The sequence below is a fragment of the Protobothrops mucrosquamatus genome, unplaced genomic scaffold (genome assembly GCF_001527695.2).
Source record: "Protobothrops mucrosquamatus isolate PMUCROS unplaced genomic scaffold, P.Mucros_1.0 scaffold1831, whole genome shotgun sequence".
In the NCBI taxonomy this organism is placed as follows: Eukaryota; Metazoa; Chordata; class Lepidosauria; order Squamata; family Viperidae; genus Protobothrops; species Protobothrops mucrosquamatus.
In genome coordinates, this window is record NW_015387964.1 from 176,467 (window position 1) to 193,297 (window position 16,831).

Genomic DNA, 16,831 nt, shown 5'->3' on the forward strand with positions numbered 1-16,831 from the left:
AGTTTTCAGTAATTAATACCTTTGTAACTCAAGTAGAAACTGATAAGGCACAAAACTGTTGATAGCCCTTCCCAATCTGATGCTGTTTATTTGTTGGGATTATAGTTCCTACCATATCTAGCCAATAGCTATCCTAGTTGGGAATTTAAAATATCTTTCCAACACATTGGGAGACACCAGGTTGTGAGGAAGGGTGAACTCATTGTAAAACATTTTTCAGTGATCATAAAGACGTTCTACCTACAAAAGCTAAATATATTCTTCCAGTAAGTAAATAAGTTTCTCTTTTCCTTTCTAGTTGGACTTTACCAGAAAGAGAAGAAATGACAAAAATCTAAGGCAATTTCCTTAAGCTTCCCAACAATGCCATGACATACAATTGCTGAAACCTTCTATCCAAATATTACACCTGGAATTAGCTACAACCAATGTCCATTGGCTCAGTCTTTCCCATTCTTACTTGAAAACAAAGAGATATATTTATGCTGGACAAAGCAGGCATAGGGAGTCCTTGGTGTTCTCTGAGCTTGATAGTTTGCCTGCAGATGTTTCATAACCCAGCTAGGTAACATCATCAGTGCACTGAAATATCTGCAAGCAAACAATCAAGCTTAGAGACCAAGGACCCCACAGTTCAGCCCTGAGCTTCAAATATTATCTTGTAATGCAGACATAGTATGACCCTTTTTCCTACTTGCGTATTCCTTTGAAGGCAAGCTTGCATAAAACAGCACATTTAAATACCAATTATTTATAATTTACAGAGAATTTTAACATGTAGGACGTTTCTGCACAGTAATTTATAGCATCTTCTGGGATCATCTACTCTTATGTCAAAATGGCAGTAATGTGGGCAGGCTTTGTATCACTTTGATAGTAGCTGAGTGATGCTGGGCAAATGTTGTAAGTCACTAGTGTGGAAATCATCAAGCAAAAAAAAATAAATCCCAGTGTAGATCAGGCTACTAATGCTCTGCAACTATGCAGAAATGGGATATAATGATGCTTGGTTTATCCATCATCTAGTTTTATCCTGAATATCAAGTATAAGCCCCTAGTTTCTTAAGATTTTCACAATGCTGTTAAGTTCTGTATCAGTTTTTGCAAAACTTGTTCTGACTTTGTTTCATCTAGATTATAGCCAAATATACTCAGGCTGAAGTGTAATTTGACAAGATGTGATAGAAACCATCAGTGTAAAAGCAAGATAGCAAACAATGAGCTACCAGTGAGATGAGCAAGATTGCTTGTTTCCTTTAAAAAAATATTAGCAATCTTTGCCAAAATGAAACCACCTGGTCTTTTTTAATTAGACAGAGAAAAAGATACTTAGATGCCCCAATGCGTGTCACTGCATGGGGAAAAATTCCTGTCACTTCACATCCAATGGCAATTCATCAAACTGACAGGAAACAATAGAAATTGCAACCTAATACATCTTGAAAGTCCCAACTGGGAATGAATGAAGCAACCAATCAATTATGGAGAATTCTGGCTACCAGGCAAAATGATCAACTGATATTTTTCTGGATGGGGTGATACTGAAGTACTAGGAATGTACAAATCGACCTTGAACCAATTCAAATTTTGGAACCTTTGAAAAAAAAAATGCACCTTTTCTACTTAGACTTCCAAACTGATTGAGAAAATCAATTTAGACTTTCACTTCTATTTGGGGGGAAAAAAAGCACAAAAACTTGTCAAATTTCCAAATTAGGATTTATTCTTTCCAGATTGATTCACAAGTATCCAATATCGATGTGCAACACTTCAAATTTGACCCACAAGTCATGTTTTTGAATCCATAGGTGCCTGAATGCAAACTCAGTGTCGGTTTGTAAACTCATTTAGGAAGCAGTCGCATTTGTTCTCAGGATTGCATGATTGCAGCGCAAGTTTCCATGCAGCAGCTGCACAATCCTATAAAAATGAGGCCATTTTAATGAATCACAGGAAGGTGTCATACTCTTGTGTGATCCAACAAATCTCTTCTTATTCAAATCCAGATCACTGGACAGTCTTAACGTCCATTTAAATTTGATATTTCACATCCCTTCAGAGATTCAGCTTGGAAATTTAAATCAAACCACTACATCAACTGAATGGCCTATGAAATATCTTTTGCATGCTGTAATTTGTTCATTTTAAGATATGAAAGGCTTTATCTCTTAGCAAAACGAACAAAGAAATCTATCTAAACTGTACTTCTTATATAATGATTAAATTGTATTGATCGTTTGCTGCCCTTGTATGTTACTAAAAATGAACCACATCAGTTTATGTAGGACAAGTTTTGTTCTTAATACATAAATACATTGAGAAAAATGAGAACATTTTTTTTCTTGGATTGCTTTTTGCACTTTTTACAGGAGTAGGTAATGCAGTGAATCTAAGCTGCACTCTTGAAGGCAAAAGCTGAAGAAAAATGCATAGAAAAAAACTATGTAAAATTATTTTGTTTTCAAAATCTTTGGAGGCCATAGCAAGAGAGACAATGAACACTGTTGCAAGATTTCAACGGGGCACACAACAGAGAAGTTAAGCTTGGTCCTAAAAGCAAAAATCACAGTCTGTGCAAGTGACCCATTTGTACACAATCCTCAGTGTCCTAGCAACTCGGTGACTTTTGTGTTTCGCTTTCTTAGGATACCAATTTCATCAGGATTCTCATCCTTTTGCTCTGTGGACACCATATTTCCATAATCGCAGTCCACCGGCAGCTCCCCTTTGACTACCTCTTCTGTTTCGCTGCAGCTATCAGAGAAAAATCCTGCATTTTCTGCTAGAACAGCAGGATCATCCTCTTCATAGTGGCAACAGTAGCACTCCTCAAAGTTATGGCCAGTCCCACTCTGAGCACTGAACGTGGTCTGCTGGTTCTTCTCAGATCCTGCTGCAGAGTCATTGCTCACTATGGCAAGAGCAGACAAAAGAGTTTCACTATATAAACAGTCCTCATTGTCCAGAAACTCCATTCGCTCAGCTATCTCTTCAGCAGAAGGCTGGCTTGGATCTGGGAAATCTACCAGAATCGTGTCCTGTCTGTGCTTGAAGCAATCAGAATTATCATAAACAGGAAAGGTCTCTTCTGGATAACCTTAAGACACAAAATGAACTGATCTTAGATTATGCAGTGAATCCAAACAACTTATTTCCAATATTATCAGAATTTCTGATAAAAGTTTCTAGACTTTGGGAATTTAGGGAAGCCATGTGGTAAATGCATTTACCTGACTTTAATTGCAGTCACACTTTCTTTCAACCCATTGTTGCTGGAATTCTAGATTAACACGGCTTACTTGGAATCAGGAGGGCCAGCTTGGTGCAGTGGTTAAGGCACCAGGCTAGAAAGTGGGAGACCCTGAGTTTCAGTCCCACCTTGAACATGTGGGTGACCTTATGCCAGTCACCCTCTCTCAGCCCTAAGAAGCAGGCAATGGCAAACCACTTCTGAAAAACCTTGCCAAGATTAGCCCAGATAGTTGCCATTGCATGCTATTGGAGACATGCAATGTGGTACTTGCAAATACCTCACTTCGTACCTGCAAAGTGCCCTATAAAGGGAGTAAAAGATAAGGTATAAAGGGAGTAAAAGGTAAGGTATAAAGCTGAGCAGGCTTCACTCTAACCTTCCCAGTCTTGCATATAAGGAGCCTCTTCTGCTTCTTTCTCCGGGGAGATGCTGTCAATGAGTTTGCCTTCTTTCATGACTTTAGTAATTTCCCGGAGTTGTTGAAGAAGTCTTTTCTCCTGATCAGTTGTGACATTTGGGGACTTGCTGTGGAATAGGAATTAAAAACACACCCAGTAGCAGTGTCTGGCAATATTTACACACATTTTTAATGGAATAGTCCTAGTGAGGGTTCCGGGGGGGGGGACTCCAAATTCCATAAGATTTTGCGGGCAATCTCAATACCAAAGGGGAAAAAAAAAAAGTGCAATTTCCTTCTTGGGAGAAGGAATGATTTACAGAAAAAAATGTGTGAGGTTACACGGTGACATAGTATGTTTTAAATGCTCTCGCAGGAAGGGCACTGCAAATACTGATATCTTTGTGTAATATCTACCATGTCATACGACTACTTGAATCAAAATAGAAGGTAAGTCACAGTTCCCCAGATTCAGATGAAAACTGATTAGTTTTAGACCAAAAACAGAAACTTCTGTTTTTGTCTTGTAGCATTTGAAACTGAGGAGGAGAGATGATGGCCCAAGCTTCAGGGTAGCTTATTTTGAAACAGGAAATCTTGGTTGGTTGGTTAGTTTAAACCAGGGGTAGGCAACCTCGGCTCTTTTATGACTCATGGACTTCAACTCCCAGAATTCCTGAGTCAGCTATGCTGACTCAGGAATTCTGGGAGTTGAAGTCCATGAGTCATAAAAGAGCCGAGGTTGCCTACCCCTGGTTTAAACTGACCTCCACAAATATATTTTAGCCACAGTGTGGTCTAATTTTAAGGAGAAAAATAAATTTTACTCGAACTTTGGTATGATACGGATTGTAACATTTCAGCTGTTCTAGATTCAGCCCAAATATAATTATTATAATGACCAACATGTAAAGCAATTATATTGATGATCATTTAAATATTTCCTATCCTCTGAAATCAGACTACTCTGGCTTCTTATAGTCCTAAATATCCCTAAATCAGAATTAAAATGAAATCTGAGCATCCCGGCAAACATGGCCAATAGGAAGAAATGGTGGGAGTGGCAGTAAAGTATGGTAGTATCTGGAAGGACACACTTCAGTTGTCACCTGTACTACTAGTGCAAAGAAAGGTCTCTGCTACCTTTCCATCAGCGCAATTCCATTGAAAGAGGCAGAAGATGAGAGAAACAATGGAACTAAAAAAACGCTGACTTAAAATGTCCCAAATATTTTACTGAGTGTCTATTTTTCCCTTTATTTAGTGACTCACATTATTGCTAAAGAAAATAATGACACTAAATAATTATATAATAGACCCAAAGGCATTGGCCATTAGGAAATAAATGGGACGAGGGACCTTTTATATGTGTTCATCTCTTGAGTGACTTACAATTTTTATCATCGTTTTCTCCCATGCTAATTAAATATCACAAGAAAGAAGAAAGCATTCAGAATACTTATCCAACTTTCTTTCAAGAAATAAAAAACCCCCATCACCATGCCACATAATGGGATGGGGTACAAACGAAAATGCGGCTTGGAAGCCGTAGATTAGGGTGAAGAACTCAAACTCAAGTTGTGATATAGTGAGGAATGACCATCAGAGTCAAAAGAGCCATGTGGCCCGCTGGGGGGAGGGGGACTGCTGTCATCTCAACTGATTATCCCCCATCCCAAATGGTACGGCTGTTCTTAAAAATGGCTATGTGGGATTCATTTCTGAAAGGAAATGGAATGATAAGCTGTAAGGTTTGCTTCATTTTGAATATTGGTTTCACTATTTCATCTAGAAAGGGAATGGCATAAATAAATCTTTTTCAAGACACTGTAACTTGGTGTTTGGTCAGGCAGATGGAAAAGATTTAGGAAAGAGTAATTTTGACTGCTCAAGAGAGCCTCCCCTTCACCTCTTCTCTGACCAAGCCATCACTGACCATTTTGCATGGTCACTGGACTGAAAAGTTGGTAAGTTGTCATCTGCTTTGGAATGTGTTTGAAGCAGCTCATTTTGTCATTTGTCATCCTTTGCCTTGGGGCATTTTGAGTTTTGCTTTCCCTGTTAGCATTTCTATAAATCTGGTCCACCTGTTCTTGTTGCAGTCTTCCTTGGTGGTTTCTCCCTTTTTTCACCTCTTATATATGTCTGTAAGCTTCACCAACTATTTATCCAGACTTATTGTTGTTGTTTTTTAATTGTCTCCCTTAAAAAAAAACACTTTGGGATTGTTTGCACTTGCACTTTTAAAGAATTCCCTCTACTGTAATTTTGGTTCTTTTTCATTAGATTTTCTGCCATGGAATTCTACTCTAAGTTTATTAAAATAGTTTTCAATTGCATTGTAGTACATTAGCTTGTCTTAATACCAAATTTCCAACAATTATTTATCTGCTTTCCTCCAAAATTCCCGCTATATCTTCCACATCAGTTCAGATTAAGTCAAAGATAGCTGATCCTCTGAAAGGAGAGAGAGCAAGACCACAAATTTAACATTTGAAAATGTGAATTGGCCTGGTCTGTATGTAAGTATAAAAACTGAGCCTTCAACAAAGAACAATACCTTTCACAGTTGGGTCCCACTCTGTTGATTATTTTTTCCATGGCTTGTTCGGTCTCTCTCAGTTTATCTTGAAGCTGAGCAAGTTCATAGTCAGCTGTAATATAAACACAGTTCCAGGAGGTGTCACTAGCTGCAGCTGAAACAGTTCAGTCCATTAAACAAGCATGGATTGTCTTAAATGTACATCCAGAAAAAATGGAATTTGTACTAAACTATGAATGCTAGTAAGCAGACTTATCTTTTATTCTTTCCAAACAGAAAAAGAGAGGAAAAGGATTATCCCTAAGGCCACAGAAGCATCATATATGATGCATTCAATTTTTCTTCGCTGTCTGATTTTTATTGCCCAAAGAAAGGCAAGGCTCTATCATGGTTAGAAACAATCTAGTGACACAGATAATATTCAGCAAAAGAAGAAAATTAGTGATTATTTTGGATGAGAAGAAGGAGAAACAAGGCTACAGCCTGTCTCAAGAATAAATCTCACTGGCTAAGGTAAAATTTATTTTAAAACGTATATGTCTAGGACTGCGTGAAAAATAAATACAGTACAATCAGTTAAAAGGATGGGGATTCATTCTTTGTAAAACATAAATAATAGAAGTACAGGAAAAATGGTTTATACTATACTTCAGAAAGCAAAGGACATTTCTACTTGTATATAGAAGAGTTCAGCCATTCAACACACAAACACACACACACACACACACACACACACACACATTTTTGGACTGGGAGGCCCTTCTGACACTTATTCATGTTTTAGTCATGAGTGGATTATTGAAATATTCTGTACATGGGGTTGTCTTAAAGACCACTCAGAAGCTATAGCTGGTTCATATATAGTGGTGTGGGAAGTAATGGGCATGCCTTGGTCTGCCCATGTGATACCACTGCTCTGCAAGTTGTACTGGTTGTCAGTTGACCTTCGGATGCAATTTAAGGTGCTGATTGTCACTTATAAAGCCCTTCTTGGCATGGGACTGGGTTATCTGAGGGACCACCTCTCCTCAGTTACAACAGCCCACCCCATTAGATCTGGAAGAAGGCATGTTGCGGCCCTCCAATTAGGTTAGTTCCATCTTTCTGATGTTCTGGAAGTTCCAGGCATGGGGGTCCTGAAAACCAGAGACATGCTTACATGGCTCTACTGGTAAGATGGATATACTCATTCTCTCTTTCTGCCTGTATATATTTTATTTTTAATTTACTTTTTTAAAATGTTATTTATATTTTTTGAATGTTTTGTTTTATATCTGTACTGTTCTTTATTCATAGTACACCAGCCAGAATTATTTCTTGTTAGAGAGGTGACTATATAAATTTCATTAATAGATAAAATTGGAGTGGGTATACTCTGGGTTCCTTTGATTAATCAGGGTCATCTATCGGGACCCTGTCAGTGTGCCCTCTCTATCACACCACCTACCCTCTGGAATAGCATCTCCCCAGACATTCTATAGCTCCAACCCTGATAATATTGAAGAAGGCTCTGAAAACCTGGTTATTTCCACAGGCCTTGGGCTAGGGTAGATGCTAAGTCCCTGTAGAATTTTGTTGAGGGATTTTCTGGATTTTATTTTATTTTTTACTCCCTTATTGTTGTATTGACTTTTAGCGTAGTAAGCCTCTCAAGGTCTTTTAAGCCACATAGATAAACAAATTCCATCTCAAACTTGAAATAGTACTTACTGATCTTCCGGTTTTTATTTCCAGGTGTTGAAGGAAGGCATTTATGCTCGGCTGTTGAGATCATCCCTTTAGAAGAAAGCTATTAATTGGAAGAAAAGTTACTAATGTAGAAATAGTGAGAATAGCATCTTTAAAAAGCCTCATGAGAATGAGAAAAAGCCCAGTTTAACCATAATTAGAAACTATCATTTTAATTATATCAAAGAATTATTGATATTGTAAGTCTTGGATTTAGTATCTCCATTTCCATCCCCTTTCATACACCAGGAGAAGTCATAAAAAAATCTTCTTCCAGTTTTAAAATGACCAAACTGAGGAATCTCTGGCTTAAACTAATAAATTAACAAACGAATTAGCTTTGAAAATCATGGTTTGATCCTAGTTTAAAATCACTTTCTCAAAACTCAATCCTAAAAGGTCCTTTTTTTATATTTTAGCAAGTATTTCTGGTTCCTTGTTATGCTTAAACTGAAACAAAGACTAAGCAACGGATTATGTATTTTATAGTGCTACTTGGCAGAAAGTATATTGCGTAGTCAGAAAGAATATGGTTTTTTCCCCCTTCCGTCCCATATTTCCAAACAAATTGGCTGCAGTGTGAGATAATGTCTGAAAATAAAATTTTGTACTGTAGTACCCCTGTGTGCAATATCAACTATTCCATAAGCTCCCAATTACTAGAATCTTCCTACATGTCCTTGGAAAGGTTCCTCAGAAAGAGCAAGAGGTTGTGTGTATTTTTTAATCGATTGTTAGCCGCCCTGAGTCCGCAAGAAGGGCGGGATATAAATTTAATAAAATAAATAAATAAATAAAATAAAGGAAAAGATATTTCCACTGTAGGATTGTCCTTTCTGATTAGGCAGTACTGGATGCCATCCTTAAAATGAACAGTTTCAAACTCCATAAAAAAAATGGACAAACATCGGCAAAACTTGACAGAAGCCATTGAAATTCTATTTACCAACATGTTTTATGCAAAGAATATAAAGAGAAGGGGGAAAAAATAACTAGATTTTCTGTGATATTTGTCCCTAACTTTTGCAACATTTCTAAGGATAGCATCAGTTTTAGATTTAAATCCTTATTTATTTTCCTTTAAATGGGGGAGAATATCTGGCACTTCAAAGGCTGAGCTCTGAACATCAGAATCTGTCATGTGGCCCTGTGCTGGCTGTTTAACTGCTCTTAAATAGCACCAATTAGGTTCCACAATGACAGAAGCAAAACCAATTGATGGAATGTATCTGTCTATTGCTCAGCCATTTCTTCTATATTTCTTCTATAATTTTCTACAGGGTAGAAATAAATATTGTCTTTACCATAAAGATTCCTGTAACGTGACCTCAAGACCCACAATTTGCAATGTACTTTCTTGACACAAGAATTAATTTAAGGGTGAAGATAAATATCTTACCTTAAACAGAATATATAGGATGTATAACAGGATCCCAAATCCATATATTGGGATGACCTGGCCCACAAGACCTCTCCCGGTACCACTGCCTCCACCTCCTCCGCCGCCTCCGCCCTTGGCTTTGGCAATAGCCTCAGCAAGGTGAGATCTTGGAAACTGGGAAGCAGGTGGTCTGACTTCTGGAGACATCTGGGGATGTGCTGTTGGAGGAAAGTAGCTACTGCTTTTTCCTGAAAAAGATCAAATCATAAAGATGTATTCAGTAAAGAAAATGAACTTAGCAGTGGTTAGAATGCAGTATTTGCAGGCTGACTCTGCTCACTGCCAGGAGTTCGATCCTGAGTAGTTCAAGGTTGACTTGGCCTCATCCTTCCAAGGTTGGTAAAATGAGGACCCAGATTGTTGGGACCAATATGCTGACTCTGTAAACCGATTAGAGAGGGCTGTAAAGCACTGTGGAGCGGTATATAAATCTAAGTGCTATTGCTAAGAGCTATTAATTAAAGCAAATAGTCCTGTCGATCCCTCTATAATAGGACACTGTTTTTATCTAGATCCCAATCAATAGGTGAAATGCAAATGTTAACATGTCTGGTTACATACTGTAAGCTAAATGGAGCCATTGAATAGAGTCCTCCTAATAGTCTTTCCAAATGATAATGACTCCATAAATTGGTAGCATATATTTTGAGCTGACAGTGGATAGTTTAATATATCTGGGAATGCTTAAAATTGCAGTAATAAGCTATGATACCGATAGCTTGTTTAAAACAAATGTTCGCAATTTACATGAAATACTGCTGTTCTGCTTAGGTAGCAAAAAAAGTTAAAGTTGAAAAGTTGGTAGAAAAAATTGTATTGAAGTAACATTTATAAACAAAGAAAAGCTACATTAACCCCCCCAGGTATAGAAATATACAGTATTTGCTTCTTCCCCCTATTCATGAAGATGAAAGCTCTCAAATCAACAAGAACCAAGCCAATCAAATCAGTTAGTTTTGCAATTTACAGATAGCCCTTGACTTATGACTGTAATTGAGCTCAGAATTCATGGTCGTAAGTCATGATTCTTGTTAACGGGTCACTCCATGATCAATTTTATGATCTGTTTTGTGGTGGCCATAAAGTGAACGTAGTGGTCATTAAACAAACCTGTTTTCTTCAATAGTTGTTTTTTGACAGAAACCAGAAGTAAACACCAGAAACCAGCAAAAAAAAAATAAAAAATCGGTCATGTGACCATGGCATGCTGCAAACCGCCATAAATGCATGCTTGTTTCCAAGCACTCAAATGTGATCATGTGACCTGTGGCGACCATTAGTGACACTGGAGAAAATTGAGAATAGTTTGGCAATGACCATCAAGATTTTCAAGATTGGACAATTTCAGCATTTTTTGTTTGTTTTTGTATTAATAGTTTTGTTGGCAAGATTTCAGAAGCAGTTTGCCATTACTTTCTTCCTAGGGCTGAGAGAGTATGGCTGGCCTAAGATCACCTATCTGAATTTGGGCCTAACGGAAAATTAGAATTCCTGGTCTCATTTCTAGCCTGGAGTCTGAACCACTACACCAAACTGGCTCTTTCCAGTTTATGTTGAAATTAGTATGCATTCGAGAATGTGCTCAGAAACTTTTGATGTTGATTACTATAGATGCACAGGAGTTCTTAGCTTAATTTGGCACTTACCCTTTGAATTTATAGCTACTTAGAACAAATTAGGCCTGAAATGGTAAAACTTCAGTCAGGTTGTCACATAGTTGAGCTGATTTTTGTCCATAAATTCCCCCCCCCCCCACCAATCAACCATAATGTTTTTCAGTATGATTTCCATTAGAGAAATAAAATCTATTGAGACAAGACAGATTTGTTGATTTTACATATTAACAGAATAACAAAATTGGAAGGGACCTTGGAGGTCTTTTAACCCAACTCCTGTTCAAGCAGGAGACCCTATACCAGGCATGTCAAACTCACGATGTCATGTGCCATCGTGCAATGTATTGCAACTTTTCCATTGCCAGCAATGGGGTGGGTGCGGTTTCGGCGTGATGCATCTGGCCCACGGGCTGACAGTTTGACATGCCTGCCCTATACCATTCCAGACAAATGGCCATCAAATCTCTTCTTAAAAACTTCTAATGATGGAGCATCTACAGTACAACATCTGGAGGCAAGCCATTCCACTGATTAATTGTTCTGTCAGGAAATTTCTCCTTAGTTCTGTGTTGTATCTCTGTTTGGTAAGTTTCCATCTGTTTTTTCTTGTTCTGCCCTCTGGTGCTTTGGAGCAGGGCTTTTCAACCAGTGGTATGGGTACCACCTGTGGTACATTGGCACCTTGCACGTGGTATGCGACCATCCTAGAAAAGTGGTAGCGGGGGAGGGGAATGAGCTAAACTGGTGGCAGCACCACACAAGCCTGAGCGAGAGATGGCTGGAACTGCAGGGCTGAGCGGAAGCGCCAGGATCAGTGCCGCTTTCCAGTGGATCAGCACTTCTTTGGGACTGTCAGGGCTCAGTGGAAGCGCCAGGATCAGCACCAGGCTCCAGCTGGAGCTCGGCGCTGATCCTGGTGCTTCTGCTGAGCCCTGAAGAAGCATCAATCAGCTGGAAAGCAGCACTGATCCTGGTGCTTCTGCTGAGCCCAGAAGAAGCGCCAATCAGCTGGAATGTTGCAGCATCTCCAGGGTCTTGTGATTTACATTCAGATGCTTGGCAACTGATTCATATTTATGACGGTCACAGTGTCCCAGGGTCATGTGAAGTGACCAAAACCTGCTGCAACCACCCAGCAGACGGGGAGGAATAAAAACCAAACACCCTCCCACCCCATCCCCGCTGCCAATCCTCAACAGAAATGCTTACAATGAAAACCTCGGACAGGAGGAAGAGCGCCGCCAGGTGGGCAGGCAGGTGTCTTGCTCGGCTGTGGCTTGGGGGGCACTTTTTTCAGTGCCATTTTTTTTGTCATCAAGTTTTTGACACCTTGCTAGGCGACTGGTGGTACTCAGATATTGCCATATCCTAAAAGTGGTACAATGGGTGAAAAGGTTGAAAAGCCCTGCTTTGGAGAATAGGTTGACACCCCTACTTCTCTGTGACAGCCCCTCAAATGTTGGAAGACTGGTATTATGTCACTGCTAGTTCTTCTATTTGTTAGACTAGACATACCCAGTTCCTGCAACCATTCATCTTGTTTTAGCCTCCAGGCTCCTAATCAATTTTGTTGGCTCTTCTCTGCATCCTTTCTAGAGTCTGAACATCGTTTGTATCGTGGTGACCAGAACTGGATGCAATATTCCAGGTATAGTCTTACCAAGGCATCACTTCACGTGATCTTGATACTACCCCTCTGTTGATGCAGCCTAGGAATGGATTGGGGTTTTTTTGGTAGCTGCAGCACACTGCTGGCTCATATTTAAGTGGTTGTTCCCTAGGCCCCTCTCACAGTTACTGCTGCTGGTATGCCATTCAAAGATATTTCCAAATGTGTAAAAGAATCTTCTTCTTAAAAAACATACTGTAAATACTGCATAAAACCAATGAAAGATTGGTAAGAATTATTAGTTAAGAATTCTGGAGAAAGTTAGTACTTATTAATCTCCAGTGATCTTGTTGCACATTATCATTAATGCATTGCATTTGATGGGAAATTTCAGCCAAACTAACAGGTTTCCCAATTTACAAAACTATAATTCTACTGAATACTGACATATTCAAAGCATAAATAACTTGAAATACTTTTATCCACTTAGGTATACACATTACTGGAAGATTAAAAGAAAGGAAATAACTACATGTTCAGCAAATCGTTGATTGAATTGAGTTTTCTTCAAATGTTCTGATTGTGGCTCTCTTTTTTAACCTTTATATTTTGCAGCCATGTTTTATTATCAGTAGTTAAAATTGATTCTGTAATAACTAAAACCAATTCAAGAAGAATGCATACACATTTTATATCCACCTGCCTATGCAAATATTCAGATCTTGAAGTTCTTCAGTTTTGGAAAAGCATTATAAGCAGTATCTCATCAATTGGTGCCATTCAAACAGAACAAGAAACATATATTCATTGTTAAGTCTCCCAAATTAAATAAAAATATATGGAATAAAAAGGTGAGCTTGTTTAAATAATGGCTTATGGAAATGCAATTGAAATAGAAACATTATTGAATTTCTGTTGCAATGAAAAATATTTACTGCTTTCATTTCGGTAGTAAGAGTGTGACTCTAAAAAAATGACATGAGGAAGTAATGATATGGTGGTGACATCTAAGATTCAAAGGGTGCAGATAAGCTATATTAAAATACAAATAACAATTTTCCCTATACATGTACATTTTAAATGATTTGGGCAGCAACAGTAAACACACTTTAGAATAATGGCAGTGATGCATGTCCAATAGAAAAGGGTTGAGGAAAACAATAAGTAGGAAAACACATTGTGGGTCATTTGAACAATCTTTATATTTATTTATATTTAATATAAAACATCCAAAATATTGTATAATCAGCAAATAATAATGGACATGAGAACATAAAATGTATGAAAATAACTGTGATCATTACAAAAAACTAGGAAACTAATGCAATGGAAGATAAAACAAGTGCTTATGAATGAAAGAATTCAAAGAAACAAAATAAAACAAATTTTCTTAGAAATATATATTGAATTTATTGCTATTTTAATCCCATTTTAGGATCACAAATACTGAGATAAAATACTGTAAATGCAAGTGTATGGAATTAGTATAGTAGTATCAATTGCTTTGTTCACACTTCCTATAATGTAGTTTATAGAAGATTTTAAATGTTGAACAGGCACAAAGGATAATAACATTTTAGATCTACAGCCCAAAGACCTACAGTAATTCACAGATCAAACTGGTAATTTTATTTAGCTTTGATTAAAACTCAACTGTACCAATCAGAGTGGCACCGCTTCAATGATGAGACAACCAGTGAAAAGGTGAATTCTTCAGTCCTCTCCTCTTACATCTTTATGCTGGTCTAGAAATTCGTAGGCACCTTTGGTAAAAATAACTGGCAGACTTTAATAGCTTTGTGAAAAATGACTAAAACTAAAATGTTACTTGTGAGAATCATGGTTTGTTCATTCCTTAGCCCGTTTTGACAAGGATCCACAAATTAAGTACATATTCAAATGTATTACCTACTATATTTGAGCTTGTTGCCCCCAGACTACATGTTTTCCAAAATGCCACTGCAAAAATTAGGAAGGGCAGCATCAGCCCTTCTATCCCAACCCAAACAGGATATGTTGAGCCTGCAACTAGCCAATCTGGCTCGCAGTTTGGGGAATTAAAGCAAATCTGAAGATTTGGAAAAGAGGTGTGACAGACTAGCCGAGGGCTATATAGATGGCTTTGCAAAGGGGCTTTATAGGGATACGTATGGTTGTGCCCAGAGATACAACCACATTTGCTATTCTTTCTTAACCTCACACTTTTTCAGGATTTACCAAAGATACAGTTCAATCTTAATCATTTTTCCGATTATTATTATTATTATTATTATTATTATTATTATTATTATTCAATATAAAGCGGGATCCACTGTTGTCTGTATCCTTCTTAGACGCCTAACCTCTGCAGCATAAGGCGAAATAGAGGGCGACCGTCTTCCGTGTAGCTTCCTTCGCAACTGCTAGGAAAAGATCGAGAGGAGCCGCTCCGGGGAGCCCTGCAAGCTGCCTCTTACCCTCGGGCGTGGCGGTGGACGGGGCGACAGTGGAGGGCTCCGGCTGCCTCCAGCCCCGCGAACGGAAAAACTTCGGTAGGAGCAGCGACACGCATAACACTAAGCAAGAAGCCAAAGCCACTTTCCGGAGCGTAGAATACGCCATGGCTACAACTTCGCACCCGCCACAACCGGAAACAGGATCAACCCGGCCTATTTCCCCTTAGCGTCACATCCACCCGCTTCTCCCTACACGCAGGGGTAGGCAACCTCGGCTCTTTTATGACTCATGGACTTCAACTCCCAGAATTCCTGAGTCAACTATGCTGACTCAGGAATTCTGGGAGTTGAAGTCCATGAGTCATAAAAGAGCCGAGGTTGCCTACCCCTGCCCTACAGTTACTAAGCACGGCGTTACCATAGAGTTCAGGGTCGTGAGAGAAGCGTGCCTTTACTGCGCTTGCGTAGGAGCCCCGGCCACGCGCGCTACAGCTTCGGAAGACACGGCGAGGCTTTTAGTTGTCCACACAGGGCCTGCCAATAGAAAACTGCTGCTGACTCGAAAAGGCGGGGATATAAGCAATCACTCGGCTATGATTGGGCCGCCGTTGTAGCGGCAGCACTTGAAGAAGACTCCGGGTCTTTAGACTTTAGCTGCTGCTCTCCAAAGGTTGCTCGGTCCAATTGATGAGTGCCCCACCTGTTGGTGGCAGCACTCACCACTTCCCCTGCCTGGAGGTGAAACCATGCAGATATTTATTTTTGTTTTATTTATTTATTTACTTATTCATTCATTCATTCATTCATTTTTTTTAGAAAATTTATATAGCAAATGAACAGCTGTCTGCAAGGAGTATAAATCTTTCCATTTCCCCACCATCCAGTCAGAGTTGAAGAAGCTTCTTGGATGAGAAGCGAAATGTCTTCAAAGAAAAACAAGAAAGTCCAGTTGCTGGTGAAAAAGCACCCTTGAGATGGATGATTGAGAATCTCCATAGAAACCTGGTCTCTTGTTTTTGTTCTCTGGTATACCTGATCGGGTGAAAGCAGAGCCAAGCATGAGAAATCAACAGATCAAGCAACTTGATAAAAGAGAAGTCAACAGATCAAGCAACTTGATAAAAGAGAGTAGAATGTTTGCTCTTGCATCTTTGTATGTGTGGGTTTGCGGGCATGTATTAGCTGCCTGGAATAGTTCACTTCTGTATCCTTTGTTTGCTTGTTGTGACTCATTCTCATTCTTGTGGGAGACACAAACTACTTGCATAGGTTGGATTTGCACGATATAGGAGGCCTGCGGTTGGTTGGTTGACTGGCTGGCTTGTGGCTTAGTGTGCCATGCTAATACAATCTCTATCTATGGCTGGCCTGTCAGTTTCCATGCTGTTATTCAAAGACCAAATAGCCTTTGTGCTGCCAGAAAAGAGTTCAAAGGAAAATAGAGAGGTGGTATGTACAGTATATTGGCTAGTATCACCCAATGATACCCAAACCAAAAACCTGGTTATTGAATGAACCCATTTTCTGTTTTTGCTCAGTTGACCCACAAATTAGCCAAATAACCTGATTTTACATAATCTGGGTTTATATATGAAGCTGCACATAGACAAGTCAAGGCTGCTGCAGTTTACCTATTTATAAACTTAGTGTAAACACAATTTGTTCCTGGGGACTGCAGGAGAACGATATGGAAGTCTTGTGATGCTGTGCTATCTAGAAAGAGGGAACAGCCTCTGTCCCTTCCAGTGACTTAAGAATGTTTAATGGCATCTGCCTCCATCTTCTTACCTCTGTTTCCTGGCTGTATCTG

The 16,831-nt window shown here is 39.0% G+C and overlaps 1 protein-coding gene across 1 annotated transcript; it reads right to left on the minus strand.

The window, feature by feature from the left end:
- Nucleotides 1-1,723: 1,723 nt before the first annotated feature.
- Nucleotides 1,724-15,208, minus strand: RIC3 (RIC3 acetylcholine receptor chaperone). The gene is made up of 6 exons (XM_029285538.1): nt 15,036-15,208; nt 9,320-9,539; nt 7,903-7,981; nt 6,211-6,304; nt 3,630-3,778; nt 1,724-3,097 (listed from the first exon to the last, which is right to left on the minus strand). The coding sequence occupies exons 1-6, from the start codon at nt 15,185-15,187 to the stop codon at nt 2,601-2,603; spliced, it is 1,191 nt and encodes a 396-aa protein (XP_029141371.1). The 5' UTR covers nt 15,188-15,208; the 3' UTR covers nt 1,724-2,600.
- Nucleotides 15,209-16,831: the final 1,623 nt, after the last annotated feature.